The following is a 17563-nucleotide window of genomic DNA, read 5'->3' on the forward strand; positions in this document are numbered from 1 at the left end:
TCCTTCTGGCCCTGACCAAAACCCACGCCTACCTTTCCATAAGGACACAGTGCTGCCAAGCATCTTCAAGATTTATCTGTTTATGCTTAACATACATAGCTGGTACTGAGTCTGTCCAGCTATTGCAACATGAGAATGCTCTATGTAAACAAGGGTGAGGAACATGCCAAAAGGGATGCAAGTGTAGTCACTTTTCTTTCCATGGTAGGTAACGTTGACCTCTGAAAGAGCAAATAAAGGGAAACACAAATCACAGAACATATGTTTCTAGGCTGACCATGCTGCAGCTCTTTCTTTCAGCACCTTCCAGGTCAAATAGGGCATATTTCCTCACTCCTCTTGCTGCTGTGCTGCTAAATAATTCCAAGTTGGTGGGAAGGAAGCACATTTTGGATTCTTCTCCATTATCTGCATGGATGTGAATGCAGTATTTTCCACAAAGATGGTCCATTAACTAGCCCAGATGTTAGATGATTCATTATGTTACAAAGCCTTAGCTTAATTTCCCATTTTTACTTCATCTTACTTGTTACAGTAATAGAGTGTAATGAATTGTAATATTTGTAATATTACAAAAATATCATTATACATAAACTATTATTGTAAATAATTATTATAATAATATATATAAATTATTACAATTGTAATGAAAACCACAAATACATCTAACCCAAAAGTACAAAAATCACTCTTTCCTTCCCCAAAAGATTTCTGGATTAAGGAGGAAGATATTTTATTTTCAAAACTGAGAATCAATCTCTACTGCTTGTAATTTTAACTTCAGTGCAGAAACAAAACAGGGATAAAGGGAATTAACTGGAGCCCACATTGGATAATTGGGAATGTAAGGAGAGCAACAGCTCCTGTAGTATCTGCCTATCACGAGGAAGTGAAGAGGTCACACAAGAGGGGTGCCTGAATGAGTGCTAACTCCTCTTGTAACAGGCCCTGAGAAAAACCGTGTGAGGGAGAGCGCCTGTATTTATTTTGGCAAAGCTGTGACCCGAATTTGTTTTCTTTTGTGTGTTTTATTCCTCTCATGGATCCCAATGCCGGAAAACAATTGAAGGGCAAAGGAGATGATAGTCATTACTGTAAGTTTTGTCTGCTACAATGGAGCAGAGTTATCTGGAAATTGCTCCAGGCCATAAATCCTAACCCAAAGCCACGTGCAAAGCCTTGGAAAATTAAAATGCTGCAACTGGGTTTAACCAGCCAAAAAAAATGGCTGCTGAGTCACTCTGACTACACAGTACATATTCTTCAACTGTTGAAAGATGTATTGCAGCACCCTGAGGAATATATCAGAGGAATAACAAATTATTAAAGCACATGTGTAAACGAGTTTTGCCAACACTTAAAACAACCTTCAAAATTATTCATAAAATCATAGAATCATTTAGGTTGGAAAAGACCCTCAAGAACATCAAGTCCACCACTAGATCATCCCTAAGCACCACATCTATTCAAAAGAAAGGATCCCACATTGAAAACCACTTTTTTTTTTTTTTTAAAGAAAATCTGTTTACATGGCTGACATGAGTCCACTCCAAAAGGAGCCATGCTTGCTCCCCTGGAAGACTTTTGAAATGACCCTGATGGATGCAAAGAGTGATTAAACTCTGTTAGGTCAGCAATTGAAAAATACTAAAGAAAACAATGGTATCTTTTATGTCAATTTATCTCTATATGGAAGGCTTGTAACTATTACAATTATTGTCTGAAATAGAATATTGAATCTCCAAGAAATGGGTGAAGCACAGTAATATTAGAAGTGTGGCATAACGTGGGAAAAGAAACCAACAAAACCAGACATCCAACCCCTTCTCTCTAAATTTAATACAAATGCCTTTCTTTGGAATCTCAGCAGTGAGAATTGACAGTCATCTTTATCTAATTAAGACGACTTTATGGCTGCATCTGGCTGGTCAAGAAACCCAAGGGGCAAGCACAAGCACCAGTTCACTGCCTATCCATGATGCTTAACCACTGTCATACTCTGGTACCGCCTTGGTCTATGGCACCTGGTGTGGGCCAGGATTTGGGGGTACAGCAAGAGCAGGGTGCCCCACCTAAGCTGTGGTGTGGATGAGACTACTCCAGGTCTGGCTCCCTCCAGATCATGTAATCCCCAGCAGATTCAGCCCCTGCGACTCCCCCGTGCACCTTCCATGACCCAACCCGGGGCATGCACGGCTCACCCCCACGGATGTGTGGGGCAAGGACTACAATGGGTACCACAACCAGACACACGGTCCCTGCTCCATCAGCATACACACAGCCAACCTTAATTCTCTGTAAGTTTTCGTGTTTTCCCAGAAAAGGAAAAAAAAAAAAAAAGGAATCTGCAAACAGTACTAATTAGAGACTTGTGCATTTACGAGGGCATAGTAGTGTCCTTCCTTTGCCAGTAACTGGCTGTGCGTGCCCTGCTCAACGACCCTGCCATTCTGGATCACTGCAATGATGTCTGCAGTCTGTATGGTCGTCAGGCGGTGAGCAATGACGATGCAGGTTCGACCTTGCCGGGCGTTATCAAGAGCTTTCTGGACGATCTGCACACAGATATAGTGAAAATGCTGTTAGCACCTGAAAGGCCTTCACTTGTCATAGGAACCACATTTGATTTCTTACTCTTTGTTATCGCCTGAATACATTTCCCATAGATATACAAGTCAGTGCATACACCAGCCACCTTTACTCAACATGATTTCTCACTGAAGTCAGTGAGACTAATCAAATGAGCATGAGACATTGAGAAGTGGGTTCTTGTGCAGTCAGTTTGGGTCAGAACTCAAATTCAGTATTTACCATCAAATACAGCTAATAGGAAGGTAGCTGAAGAGTATCAGCTCCCCATGGTGTTTTCTACTTAAAGTTTTGGGGTTTTCTACCTGTTTATTTAGTAGATATGCACAGCTTCCTAGTGTCATTCAATTCACAGCTCGCAGCTGGAAAAGCTATCGTGATACATCTGCCCTGTTGTTTCACAGCTGAGCATTTGCAGCATGTTTGCATTGATTTTATTCTACAGAAAGCAACTAGCCATGTACATAAACACATATATTTCATGTAATACCCGTTACCCACCTTTTCATTTTCTATGTCAAGAGCAGAGGTAGCTTCATCCAGAAGCAGAATGGCAGGATTACGAACCAGAGCACGAGCAATTGCTATTCTTTGTTTTTGACCTCCAGAAAGTTGTGTTCCTTTCTCACCCACCCGGGTATTATATTTCTGGATGTTTAAAATTAAAAAAGAAGGCCTGTGAATACTCTTAGAGAAGGAAGATTAGAAAAGTAAAGTTTTATGCATGGCTATAAAAATGATTAGGTATTTCCATCTTGAAAGAAAAGAATAGTGCAAGTGTTTTTAAGAAAGCTAAGGTTTTATAAACACCTCTAGAATAAACAGCTATATATGCAGCCACACATATTTATACCTGGTCTGAAAATTTACTTCCCCAAAGACTGGAATAGGTCTTGAACAGTACCACCAGTGATACAGCGGTAAGGTGTCCACAAACATCTGGCCATGAGGGTATGATCACAAGAGTAACTAGAGATTTAATGTTTACTGACATATACATGAAGAATTGATCCTGCATTACTTGTGAATAAAGAATCCCAAATGTCATTAGTAGCAATGAAGATGAAATGTTTTTCAGCATCATTATATCATTTTAAGTTACACAGAACTACAGTGAAAACAAACTATCAAAGCATTTTTTCTTGTTAGAACCAAATTCTTGGCAGGCATGAAGGTCAAATGCCATGCCATTCACTTTTGATTTATTGTCCCTATGTATTTCTTAAGAAACACTCCCTATGTATGGCTCATCCAATTAGAAATAGAGCATTTAGTTTTACTGAATTATTTTAGAAAAAAAACCCAACCCAACATCTTTCTCAGAATAACTTGAGAAGTTTCAGCTGTCAAAGGAAAAAATATAAAAAAAATTATGAGGACCTGCTTGTACAGTGTCCTCTTATTTTTTTCCTCATATTCTTCTTTGTCTACCAGTATATTCATTGGAATACTGGCTTTTTTTGAACAAACTAACAAGGATTTTAAGCTTGAAACACACTGACATTTTAAAACATAAATTCTACATTTTTTTTTATTAAGGGAAACAAAAATATTTATTTTTAATTTGATTGACGTAAGTGAGCATTGCCTAGATTTCTCCATGTCACTCCAAAAATCTAATCTCACCATGAAAAGAAGATCACTTACCTCTGGCAGTTTTTCAATGAAGGTATGAATATTTGCTGCTTTAGCTGCTTCTTCAATTTCCTCCTGACTAACCACCCTACTGTTGTCTCCGTATCGAATATTTTCAGCAATGCTGCAGTCAAACAAAATGGGCTCCTGTGACACCAGGCCCAGTCTGGACCTCAGCCATTGTAAATGCAAAGATTTGGTATCAAATCCATCTGCTAACTAGAAAAAGCAACAGAAAAATGATGCCAAGTTGACTACAGAGCTCATCCACAGATACACACTGTAAACAGGAAACACGAATTGTAAGAGGAAGCCTGTTACGTGTTAGATTCCCAGCTGAAATCAAGTAAATTTTGCATGCAAAATGGAAAAGAACCAGCAGTATAGAAGAAATATTTCCTTTCATTAGTTTTTAATTTTGTGTGTGTTTTTGCTTCCATTTCCCAGCAGACAGAAACACAGAGTGCAGATCACAGGCTGTTCCTGCAGTCCTTCCAGCCCTACTGACCACAAGAAGCACCAGGAACCTCACAGGAAAGCCTACCCCTAAGAAATACTCTCAGCTGCAGGCCTTTAACTCAACCCTAAAGCCTCCAAGGACGTTTCCTTGGACTTTCTATACCCATTAATGGGGACTGCGTCAAAAAGCCCATTGCAACCTTCCGACGGTGACGCAGTAGCATTCCTGTGGGATTACATTCGTTTTATCTGAAGCATGTATCTATGCCTCTGATGTGTGAATTCATATTAATGAGATGACTTATACACTGACAAGCAAGCGAGATGAACGTTATGCCCCTGTGTGACCAGGCTGTGAGCAGCTTTGGGGAGGCAACGCAGTCTGACCCCGTCATTCTCTTCCCCGGTGAGGTCAGCGCCCTGAGCCGCCGCACCGTGCCAACATAGGTGCCAATGCTGGCATGTGTGTCTAATGCACAGGGCAGGTAATGACAGGGGTCTTGAGGTTGTCTACAGCTCCACTGGAGACACAACCTCAGTAATCCACACCTCTTAAAAAGGCATCTCTCCAGAGATATTGCTAGGATCGTTTAAAGCCTCTGAAACCTTGGAAGATAAAGAGTTCTGTAGATTTAATTGTTATTAATAGCCAAACAAGTCTATTTTTACCACTTGTCCTTCCACAGGGTCATAAAATCTCTCCAGGAGCTGAATAGATGTGCTTTTGCCACAGCCACTGCTTCCTACTAATGCCAGAGTCTGTCCTTTGTTAACCTTCACGTTGAGTCCTTGCAAAACTTGAAATTCTGGCCTTGTTGGATATACAAAATGGACGTTTCTGAATTCAATGGTGCCTTCAAAATTGCTCTGAAAAAGTAATAGAGAGTTTACATTCTCACATTAGCATTTATTAGCTTTAGTTAAAATAACGCTTGTAAGACTTGGTTATTTAAGTGAGAGAACTGAAAAGGAAGTTCTTCTTTTCAATTTTGGATATTGGATCAGTGTAGTATCATTGTTTATGGGATTATCCGCAGATGTAAGTCGCTAAATCCTTCTGGAGAAACAGTCTTCTGCATCTCTTGTATCTATTTTTCACTTCAGCTTTGAAAAGAATATCTTTAGACAAATAAACAACATTAATATTTTTCATTTCTGACACATGTAATTGAGGCACTTCTACTCTTGATATAATCTATAGAATTTGCTTTCCTGACCTCACGCTGCAGATAGCACAGTTTGAACAACTGTAATACAAGGTCAAGATCAGCCATTAAGATAGCAGAGCTAAATTCCTTGGTAGGTAATTCACAGGCATGTAGGACAAGCTATGTTTTAAAAGCAATGATAGTTGTTAATTAGCCACTGTAGCCAGGCCGATGTCTAAGCACACATTAAGACTATTGCCTCTCCTATCATTTGGGGTGGGAGCCAGCCCTAGGTACATACTAGCAGCACCGCTAGTACAGTGTTCTCACAGCAGCTGATGATCTAATTTAACGGGCTCAAAGCTTTTCTTTGATGAAGTCACAGGCATCACTGGTATTCGAGTCCAGTCTGTACTAGGAATATTTTCATTTAAGTTTTATTTTACCAGAGACTTCTGCCAAATCTTTCAGCGTCTGTGCCCTGGCTCAAGAAGATATGTAAGTGTGCTTATAACTTTAAAGGCTGAAAATCCTGTGTATAAACTTAAAGTTATAGAAACTGGCTTATGGCTTCCTGAGTAGGGGCTACCATCTAAAATCTACACAGGAAGTTAATTTTAAACTTAGATGGATGTGCAAATGTAATCCTTCCAGATCACATAAACTGAAAGCATTTAATGCAGAAATTGGACAAGTGCTGAGGTCAGTTTCCTTAATGACAATTTTGGTTTAGAGGTGATTTTTTAGGGGATTTTTTGAGTGTTCTTTTTTTTTTTTCCTGTTGTTTTTTTTTCCTTGTTGTGTCCCCCTCCCCCCAACTTTAGAGCAAAACAGATTATTCATTAAGTTAGTTTTGACTTCACAAAAGCACATTTTTACTTGTAAGAGTTTCCACAGTTGTAAGAGGATGGCTTTTGACAAAACCGTTTTGTCTCTTAAGGAACTAGTCTCTTATCTCAAAGAGAGTAGAAAAATGCATTTGTATTTTATTTCTCCTGTAAACCCTTACAAAGACGATGCAACTGTTAGTGGAACTGACGTTGTCAGTGTTTTCCTGAAACCATTTAAGATGTGGGTCAGTAGAATGAAAAGTATTTTTTTTAGCTCATTCAGAGCAAAACTACATTTAAGGCTATATACTTCTGACTGAGAAACAGAAATAATATGGTCCATTAAAAAAAAATTAACGAGTCACTATTTTATATAATATCTGTCTTTTGTGACACTCTAAAAAAAATGAAGCTATGAGTACAGTTGCAGACAATAAAACATTACTAATTTAGTTTGTTTCAACAGTTTTCTGAAAAAAAAAAAAACCCCAAACCAAACAACCCAAACAAAACCAAACAACAACAAAAAACCCCCCACCTCTTACCAATTTTTCACCTTCTTCACTGTAACTGTCAATTAGAGGTTTTCTGTCCAAAAGTTGAAAGATTCTTTGGGCTGACATTCTAGCTTTGCCATAATCTGGTGCCAGGGAAGCAGACTGACCGACATTCATAGCTGCAAATATGACGGAAGAGAAGACTCTGAAAAGAAAAGACAAAGCATCATTCATTTAGGTAGAACAATGCGTTGTTTTCCACATGTGTAAAACAAACCTTCAGAATAAAGTTTTTTAGCATCTTTAGGTTATGACTTTTCTGGAGCTCCTCACCCCCCAAAATGTCATCCAGTAGTAGGAAGTTCTATTTGTTCCTATAACTACTTTAAAGATGAACAATGGTGTCACATCATTTCTCTATGTAATACCCTCTGCCTGAAAGGAACGTCAGACAGCAAAGCCTTCTCCACAGTAGGTGTGCTTGAGCATGGCCACACGCTTGCTTCTTCACTGCCTGTATATGCATCTTTCCCCAAAGCAGCCCTTCTGCCCAAACTGCACTCCCAACCAGACTGAATTCCTGAATCTCTATGCCCCATTGCCTCTGTAATTTGATGAAATAATTTGCATGCATTGAAATTGCTATCATGTGTATCCTTTTTTTTTTTTTTTTTACATTTTATAAAGTATACTCACATAAATACATTTTCAAAGTTGCTCAAACTGTGGGCAATGAGCCATGCCCCAAATCTGAAGACTGCAGCATTGATAAAGTAGTTTGCACACTGAGCTACTCCGTAGGTAAATCCATAGAAAGGGGCTTTTGTCAGAGAATCTCTGATAAAAGAAGAGACCTTCAGTAAATAACTTGTAAAACAGAAACAGCAGACACTGTCCGGGGAATGGCCAGATTTCTCGGTTAAAGCTTTCAAGCAACACAGCTCACCCTCTGAAAACACAACAACTCAGCCCAGAACACATGTACGCTCAACAAACAAGCCCTGCCAGACCCTAAAAGCACCCTGCATCGTGGCATGGGACTGCTCTTAGGACAGAAAGTTACAGCAAGGAGATCCTTCATCCTCACTTATGCTGTCTTGAATCTCTTCCTTTGCTTTTCTATAGCAGGGCAGGTCACCAGAGCAGTTAAAAAAAAAAAAAATTAATAACTACCACATATGACCCATTTTATTAAGAAAACAAGCAGGCTCCAGCCCAGCCTAAGAGCTGCCTGCAGGCTTCGCTGGGTCTTCCCATCCAAGCAGAGACTTCTCATCCCAGTTCGGAGCAGGGACATATTGCTGGGTATCCCCGCAGGGATTCAGACTAAGCCTCTATTTCTCAATCCGTCCTTCTGGAGAAGTTTCATTTTGTGTAGCTAATTGAATGCACACTGAATCAGAGTCTGGAGGACTCTCTGCCCTCATGGTTTAGGATGCTCTCTGAGCATGAAAATCTCCTTTCTAGCCTAAGCTGTAAACCAGAGACCTTTGACAGTCCAGGCAAGAATCCTGCCCATATCTGGGGTATTATCAGTTCACCAGACACTGAATTTTAACATTGTTTTGGCTGAGGACAGATTATACAATGCATCATTTTCAATTCCTTCTTTTACATTAGTTACCTTGAAGGAGGAAAGAAGCAAATTAGATTTGGGGCTATTTTGTTTCAATAAAAATGGAGCTAGAAAAATCTGGCATCCTGATGATTCGAATGCGTTTCAGTGGAGACAAGTCAGTGGGATGTAGCGGGTCAAACAAGGGAAACATATGAAGTTCATTTCAAGGTTTTGAAGTCATATGAGGGAAATAAAACTGATTTATCTTATAAAGGGTGTGGTATGGGAGTTAACTGTCAGTTCCTGAGTTAACTAGTGTCAATCCAATACACTGAAATGGAACGAACATATGTCCTATATTCTAGGCATACACAAGAAAACACAATATTCTGTAACACGTATGCAGAGAATGCAGTTTATAAAGTGTCTGCATAATGAAAAGGCAAATCCTGCAAATGTTTTTTCACTCTGCATTTAGGAATGTATATTAAAATATACCGAGTGAACAAATTTCAAAACTATGTGAACTGCTATTGATATCCTTCCCAATCTTTTGGGTATTGGATAGTTTGCAAGAAATGTATTTACAATAAGTCTGAAAGACTAAAATGTACAAAGAAAGACTTATTAAAGAAAAAAATCCCACCTATATGGACCATTCAAACTTGTAACGTATCTTTCATAAAATGCTTCTTCCCTGGTCAGTGAAGCTACAGTTCTTATGTTTTCAACCGATTCTGTTGAAATCTAAATTGGGAGATAAAACAAATAAGAGGTAATCCCTTACAACCACAATCTACAACATATCTCTGAAACACTCAATCTCTTCTCTAGCATTTATTATTTTAGATCAGAAAGTGTTTGCTTAAGAGAAGAGATCGAGGTCTATTACCAGGTGAAGTGAAGCCCAGAGCAATGAGATTATTCAGCCCACGGTCACAAGACAAGGTGGGGCTGAAGCCAACAACGTATTTGAGTTCAGAACCTTGGGCCAGCACGCAGGAAACGTCAGCAGCCCCTGCCCTAACCCGTAGGTTGCGATCCCAATGACTTAAACCCTATTTCATAAAGGAGGAACAAACCCCAGTCATCTGGATCCAGCTTGCACTTTTGCATGGCCTACTTCTGTCTCCTGGAAGAGCACTATCAGGTGAATGACGGCAGTACCCTGAAACCCTTGAGCACATTAATGATTTGCATTTTATGATGGAATAAAAAAGTAGCAATGTCAGGGCTCGGTGGCTCAGCGCTGCAATGCTTCTGCCCACAGCACAGAGCAGTGCGGAGCTACGCCGCTCGCCCTAGGCACAAGGTGCACCAGCGCCAGGGCCGCTGCTGTTACAGCTGTCCCTGCCCAGAAATGGAGGCTCTCAAATGCATTTTTATAGCCTAATTTACAGATGTTTTGTGTTATCTATGTTTTGCTTTTCTCGGGGATATATAAACATTCTCTTCATCCCCCACACCCTATCCTGTCCTCTCCTCTCCCTCTCCCCCCTTCATTTATCTTGGATAATTGAGTCAGCTGTAATATAGCTACAGTGTTGTCCTTAAAAGTGATCTCACACCATGACCCTGTAGTTAAAATTGGAGAACTTACTCTTCCAGCCTCTTCCAAAGCTTTTTGATCTTTTGCGGCATGACCAGACACAGAGCTAACTCTCGCAGCATTTGTAGCAATAACGAAAGGAATGCAGGCCAGGATAAGCAAAGTTAACTGCCAACCGTATACAAAAGCAATAACGATGGCAGTCAGAAGGGTAAAGACAGTCATAGTCATCAGACCAAGTCGGCTTCCAGTTGCCTAAGAAAACCCCAGAAACCCCCACATATACGTCATTAGATTTTCTTTTTGTTACTTATATCACCACTTGAAATTGCTATTCGGCCAAGGCCAGTGGTTCAGATGGAAAATGAAACTGTGCATGGACATTATGCACCTACTTATGTAACTGTTCCTAGATGTTCCTCTTACCCGCCAGCATTCAGGCCTTCAAGTGAGGTTAAAGGCGTCTAAACAGTTGGTCATGGCAGTTGTTTAATGAAATATATATCTGGGACTTCTTGTACTGCCTGAGGCACAGAAGACAGGCCACTGTCAGGGTAGGGCAGGTTGGCTGTTGGGTGCCCAACATTAGGCAAGAGGGGCTTCTTTCTAGCAACAGTCATCCATTGACCCATCCCACTAATGGTGGTGGAAACTACTCATCCTCGGGTTCTCACACTGCTGCACCTGGGGTTGGGTTCTCAGGAAAAAAAAAAAAAAAAAAAATCTGAATTTGGCCATCCTGCAGAAATGCTTTATCTCAGCAGGGATAATGAGTGGGAAAGATGAACTCATACTGAAGAACTCCTGTCTCCTCCCAGCCTGTGTAACCTTTTCATCAAGAACTTTTAAAATGAGAGATGATTAGCATCCAGCATCCGGGTGGGCTCTGATCTGCAGAAAAAAGGTCTGAAAACAGCCCTGTGGAAATAGTTCATCTTCCAAAATTTGGCTTGATGGAAAAAACAAAAATCCTTGGGCGGGAAGCAAAATTCTTCTCTCTTTTGCCAAAGACTTTCCTGCCCTGAAAAGACTTTTCTTGTTCAATAAAATTTAAAATAGTAATAATTAAACCAATGCCAAGGTGAATTGTTGCCATATGTTCTAGGGGCTGCATATAAAGATGGATTTGGAAACTTCAGCCAGCGCAGCATGAGGCACGGTACGTACTTACTGACACTCTGTAGCGCTCCAGAGAACACAATAGCTTTAGAGAGCAATTCATGCCCTTAGTTGGCTTTTGTAGTTAGGGGACCCAGTGCACCCCTCCTTTCTACTGCCCTGACAGGGTGATATAGTTCAATGCCACTGAAACAAACTGGAACTTTAAAAAATGAAAATGACTAAGTTTTGTCAAAGACTGTTTTCTAACTACTAGCCCATAAGGAAAGAGGACAAGAGAGAGAAACAAAAGTCTACCGAGACTGAAAAACATAGGGATTAAAGGGTTTTTGATGTACAAATTTGAAGGACACAAAGATATCTTAAAACAAAATAGAAAACTTTCCCCCTACAAGTCCTGCAGTGATTTTCTTTTTTTTTTTTTTTTTTCTTCAGGGAGAAGGGAAGAAACAGAGAGACATTTGGCAGATCATCAGGGACTGCTGATGAGGTGAGCAGTAGGAGGAATTGTGCAGAATTTGCCATATTCTCCTGCCAGTGTCCAGTGGCCACTTCTCCCATAGCAGCACCTTGAGTCATTCCTTCCCTTGGCCATCGCCCTCCCTGGTCTTCTTTATTAATGCCAGGCCATTTCTTGCTGTTTGGCCTGATTGGGTGTCAAGCACATTTGGTGGGAATGGGAAGAAGAATTCTCTTCATTAAGGTTAGCAAAGGTTTGTATCATCTGCAGATACAACTTCTTCATAGTACTCAGCTGACACCCATCATAGGGTGTAAAAACCTGGGGTCCGCTGATTCTGGTCCCCAGCACATACAAATTTCACTTCGTGTGATGAAATGGTCTACAGTTATTATATATTTAGCTTAAAGACTTGCAGGGAGGGAAATGAAAGGTACGTGAACATCTGCTGGATTTTTCATAGTTCTCATAAATTATCAGCTGGGAAGCCATTTCCAAGGTATCAAGAGCATGCTATGTAAATGCATCTGCCAATCTGTGGGGTAGATTTACTACCTTGTGTTCTGAAATAATCTCAGTGTCCCTTGCCAAACACAATTAATATTTGTAAGGAAAAAAAAATTTAAAAAGCTCGTAAAAAAGAATCGGCATACCCCTTTGACTTGGGAAGCATCTGTGGCAAGCCGAGTTAGCAGAACACCAACAGCATTTTTCTGATCATCATACCATCCAACCTCCTGCAAGAAAAGACACTGTTACTAATTTTTATTTCAAAAAGTTATGTGTTCTTATCACATTTCAGATTTATCAGGATTACTTATAAAATGAACAAACATTTCCAGCTCATGTAGCATACGGGGAAATGGAAGTACAAGTCATGACGGTTAACTGCAATATTCTTCCTCTGTAGTCAGCATCTTCCAAGTAAACTAAAAGAAAAAGCTTAAAAAGTATCATTCTGTTGTGAACATCTAATTGTTTACAATCAAAATGTTATTAGCTGTAATGTTCTGCTGAATGCGCTTATTTAGAAATTTTACTATAAACCCTTTTTACTCCGTCCTTCCTTGGGCCTGAAGAGATTTACTATTCTCTTCTTACAAGTTACCTATTCCATTAACTATAGAAGAGCGATTGCTCATCTATATTTGTACATACAGAAAGGAAACAAGGCGCTTTTACTTCCAAAGGCTATGGCAGGTTTTTTTTAATCTCTAATTTTCCCTTTCCTAGTCGCTTTCAGATGTTTCTATGAACACACATGTTCTTGTCCCCAGTGGGTGTGTGGGGTGCCAAGTTAAGCATTCTCAAAACTCCTATGCAAGTAACATGAAATTGCACAAATTAATACGAAGGGCTTAATATAAGTAACTTTATTCTTCTCATGGGTAATTCTTGATGCAATAAGGCAATGTGAATTTTTTGCAGTAAAAATTATCAGATTGTCTACTTGCTATGGATTGCAGTATGTAGATTTAAATCTAAATAACTAAACAGATTAGACTTAAGTCTATTTATTACATACTTGCATCATGACCACCCAAGCAAGGGGAGATTAATCTTTTTTAATCATCCTTGCACACACAGACAGCTGCAAAGTGTGTGCATATTAGCATGTCAGAAGTGTGCACGTTTGCAATGACACTCCTTCAAAATTAGACTATTTGCAGCAGCAGAACCGAGCCAAACTGCACATGGGACAGGAGATTTTCAGAAAAAGTTGTACTTTTTCCTAAGCTAGTGGTAGAAGAGACATGTTTTTGTTTTCCTTTCTTCAGACCACACAATTGAAACCCAACGAGTACCTTGTAAGAGTCTGCAAAAGCCATCTGGCTCCCATGATACCCTAGCTGCATAATTCATACCTGCTGAAGTAATGCTCTGAAGGACAAAGAGCGCAGTCTCATTGTTAGTATTTCCCCAGACTTCCCAAACATGAATCCCTGGAGGAGGAAAGAGAGTCACATTTTCTCATCTGTTGCTTTACCTCTGTTTATAAAGCCGCACAACAAAAGCAATGACACCAAAAAGTCTCCTACAACCCCTTGTGCACATGTAAGTCTTGGGAAAAGTGCCATTCACATTCCCGGAACCTGAAACTCTATTTTTTCACAGAAAGGAAGCAACACGGCAAAGAAGGCAGTAGCTTCGTTGTAATGCCTTATTCATATGCCTCGGCAGCATTAGAAGATAAATCAGCCCATCTAGTCGTTGGCCTCCCTACTCTCACTGCTACCAGAGACATTCACTCACAGCAGTCGTACCAATGGATTTTATGATATGAACATCAATGTGCAGTAACTGTTTCCTGCAAGCTGTGGAGCAGTCATAAGAAGACAGCAAATTATAGAGTTTGTTTGATGGTATGAAAAAAGACCATCTGCTATGGAAAGAGTCCATTTTATGCTTACTTTGGCAAGAGCCTATAGACTGTCAGTGAGAAATGTCAATCTTAACTTTGACTTTTAAGGTCAGACCCTCAACTTTGATTTCAATCATGCTGAATCCACATTGCCTTCAGTGGCTTATTTAAACCAACAGCAAACATGGACATATGTCTTTAAGTAAACACATCAATAAACCCACACATCTCAGGAAGAACCCTGGCACTTCTGTATGTTTTTGTAAGCTCTGATTGGTGTTTTGTTTATCAGACTGCATTGATATGAGTTATACCTGCAGTCCTGCTGGGGAGTTAAGAACTTCTAACATTTCAGTGTATTGACACTTACTTGGATTATGTATGCTGCTAAGCTAATCACTCCAAGCAAAAGAAACATTAAAGAAAGCACCAAAGTGTTTTTATTCCTCTTTTCTGGATTTGTTTCTTGAAAAGCCTATGCAAGAAAAAAAAAAACACAAAAATGAGTACGTAGACAATGAGTGCCAGTTACATAAACCAGCCTCCATCTCAAGAAACTTGTCTACTTCAATTTCTCTTAGCAAGTATCCTGGATCCTGAAATCAGTCTGCAGTCAACTTTCTGTTGAGGGCCAGAAGACAATCCAGCTTTCCATTTAACCCACATCTTGCTAATTTGTTCCCCCAGCTCCAACTATTGGTCCTCCTTTCCTCTGCTAGTCAGATGCAGTTGCACCGGGCTCTGCCTCTTCAGGGTCACTTCACCAACATTTATGCATTTTTCACTGGAACCACAAGTGGATCCCACCCAGAGTCTTACATAGGGAGAACTGGCTGAGCGTAAGGGAGGCTCAGGACTGCAACATCTATTTGCAAAAAAACTTACCCCAATGATTTTTCCAAATATAACAGCGAATGCAGGATGGACCCCACCTGAGATGGCAGCAGCAATCACTCCCAGCAGTACGTACAGCCACTCAGGTTTGTTCAGAGCCAGGATTCTTGAATAAGGCACAGCAGGGAGATTTTCTTCCTACAGGAAGGGGAAGGCTGCAAGTTTTCCTTGGAAACATGAAATTCCCCAGACAATGGGTGTTCATTAGGCTTTGAGTAGTGAGCTGTCTTGGTAAACTACTGAAAGCCCTCTCTGTGCACTTGGAGTGAGCAAACATGCTGGAGATCTGCAGCTTTGCTGTTTCATATCCTAGAACTTCAACTGCACTGTAAAAGTTTGGAGGCAAAAATTTAACAAAAGGCTAAGTCATGAGGGGAGAAAGGCCAGGACAGTTCATTGAAAGTCAGATTGGACTGGTCACCATGAATGGCAACTTTAACACTTGAATCTTTATAAAGAACTAAAAGTCTCACTGTTCAGAGCACAGAAAAGATCCCTCCGGTTCAGCTAAATGCTAGTGGGCTGGCAGTAATACCATTGAGTAGAGAGGTCATCTTTCTCTTTTGCAAACTATAGCCTATGCATCATTACCAAAAGCATGAAAGAGGCATATGTAACAGTCAGTTAGCCTGCATGTCCTTTGAAAATACAAAAAATGCCCTGTTCTGCTTTACTAATTTATTCAAGTGTCTATGCCTCCACAGGGGGAGTTCTGGAAAAGCAAAAAATGAAAACATTGGAAATGAGACAAAATATTAGGCAGGATTACGAGTAAGTTGCTCTTGCTTCTTGGTTATTTTATCCCATATTTCGGATGCTGAATGAGGATGGCTAAGCCTCAACCATAAAAGCAGACCAAGCTTCCTGAAATAATTACAACTGCTGGATGCAGATGCTTGATTTCTTAATTTTTTGTGAATGTGATGAATACTGAAGTCTTGAGCATGAACACCCACTACTTACTCTGAGGTCTTAAGCAATATTAATACACAGACAAAAGTATCTTTTGAAGTTGCATAACTTTTTTGTGATAATAGGAATGGATCCAGCTCCTTCGTACTATTTGAAATATGTATTAGTTGGAAGTTATATTTTACTGAGAAGGAATATCGATAGATACAAATTACACTAAGGTTTCCATAAGTATTTTAAATAATCAGATGCTGTATTACAGATGAGATCTTAACTTCCATAGATTTAAAAGGATCCATGGTTTTACTTCAGAATTTACATTTTATTTCTTCACTTCAAGGGTCCTGAAGTCAAGGGGGGGGGGGGAAACCAACCCAAACCCAAAAAACAGTAAACAACTCTTCCAATACATTTCTTGCAAAAAAATGCTGTAGTTCAAGCAGTACAAAATAGGAAAAAAGAAAAGCAAATTTCTATTGAGCTGCCCACCCAAAGTCTGATCCAGAGTCCACTAGCATTCTGCTCCTATTGATTGCCATGAGCAAGTTTTACTCAACTTTGACAAAACAAAGTTCAGTTTTTAAAACCTGAACTTCCTATATGACTTTTATCAACTAAAGTGTTTTATCTGAACAAAACCCTCCAGAACTGGATGTTTTAAAGCATGTACTAAGACTGAAAGAGAAAGAGGGAGAATAATGGTTCTTTTATTTAGAATACACTTCAAAATGTTAGGGTTTTGATATTTTTTTTTTTGGTTTGACATAAAGGTAATATGATATTCCAAAGTGCCTTAAAACTTGGTATGCACACCCCAGGGATTACATTATCCACCAGTATTTGCAACAGTGAGTACCTGGAAGTAAAGAATCCTGCAAATAAAATCTCACAGTTCATTTTAATTAGATGGAATGAAAACATCAGTAACACTGAAATAATACACTTAATTTGATGAAGCGTAACAAATCAACAGCACAAGTATTTTCCAGCTCCACACTAAGTCAATAGTGTTAAAATGAAGTTTTTGGTAAGACGTACACGATTGTTCCCATATTCCTAAGACAAATACTCAGCCTGGTGAGTACTGACTGTAATCGCACCAGAGTAAAGGTTGCATGGCAGCCAGCTATCTAAAAGTAATTAAAGTTATGTGCTTTGTGTTTATGCTTACATGTTATCACTAAAATTCTAAACTAAAGTTTTAATACCAACCTCCAGCTCTTTTTTTTTCCTTTTTCCAGAGGACTTTTTCTTAGAAGAGCACCTCTTGCTCTTATATCTGCTGGTTCTTCTTCGAATGCTGCCTCTCCCAGAGATCACCGATTCTTCAAAATGATCTTGAAGAGTCAGCTCCTCCACAAGATCATTTCTGTCGCTTTCCTCATATTCCTCAGCCCCTGTGTCTTCACTTTCTTCTGATGCCCCATCATCTTGAACATTATTGCTACAACCCTAGTGAGAATTCAATTCAGCATATACAATCACAAGACATTTTGAGCAGGGAGAAGGAAGAGTAAAATTTTTTTCTCATGAGTAGTGCTGTTTCAATCA

At 39.7% G+C, this 17563-nt stretch overlaps 1 protein-coding gene across 1 annotated transcript in view; it reads right to left on the minus strand.

The window, feature by feature from the left end:
• Positions 1-1274: 1274 nt before the first annotated feature.
• The window catches only part of ABCB5 (ATP binding cassette subfamily B member 5), a 35379-nt gene continuing 19090 nt past the window's right edge, over positions 1275-17563 (minus strand). The window contains exons 16-28 of the mRNA XM_075143610.1: positions 17225-17464; positions 15092-15238; positions 14577-14681; positions 13710-13787; positions 12498-12581; positions 10317-10520; positions 9363-9463; positions 7855-7995; positions 7207-7363; positions 5353-5550; positions 4237-4443; positions 3091-3237; positions 1275-2555 (exon numbers count right to left, since the gene is read on the minus strand). Of these exons, the coding sequence (XP_074999711.1) occupies positions 2358-2555; positions 3091-3237; positions 4237-4443; positions 5353-5550; positions 7207-7363; positions 7855-7995; positions 9363-9463; positions 10317-10520; positions 12498-12581; positions 13710-13787; positions 14577-14681; positions 15092-15238; positions 17225-17464 (2007 nt within the window). The 3' untranslated portion in view covers positions 1275-2357. The remainder of the gene's footprint in view (positions 2556-3090; positions 3238-4236; positions 4444-5352; positions 5551-7206; positions 7364-7854; positions 7996-9362; positions 9464-10316; positions 10521-12497; positions 12582-13709; positions 13788-14576; positions 14682-15091; positions 15239-17224; positions 17465-17563) is intronic.

The sequence above is a fragment of the Calonectris borealis genome, chromosome 2 (assembly GCF_964195595.1).
Source record: "Calonectris borealis chromosome 2, bCalBor7.hap1.2, whole genome shotgun sequence".
Lineage (NCBI taxonomy): Eukaryota > Metazoa > Chordata > Aves > Procellariiformes > Procellariidae > Calonectris > Calonectris borealis.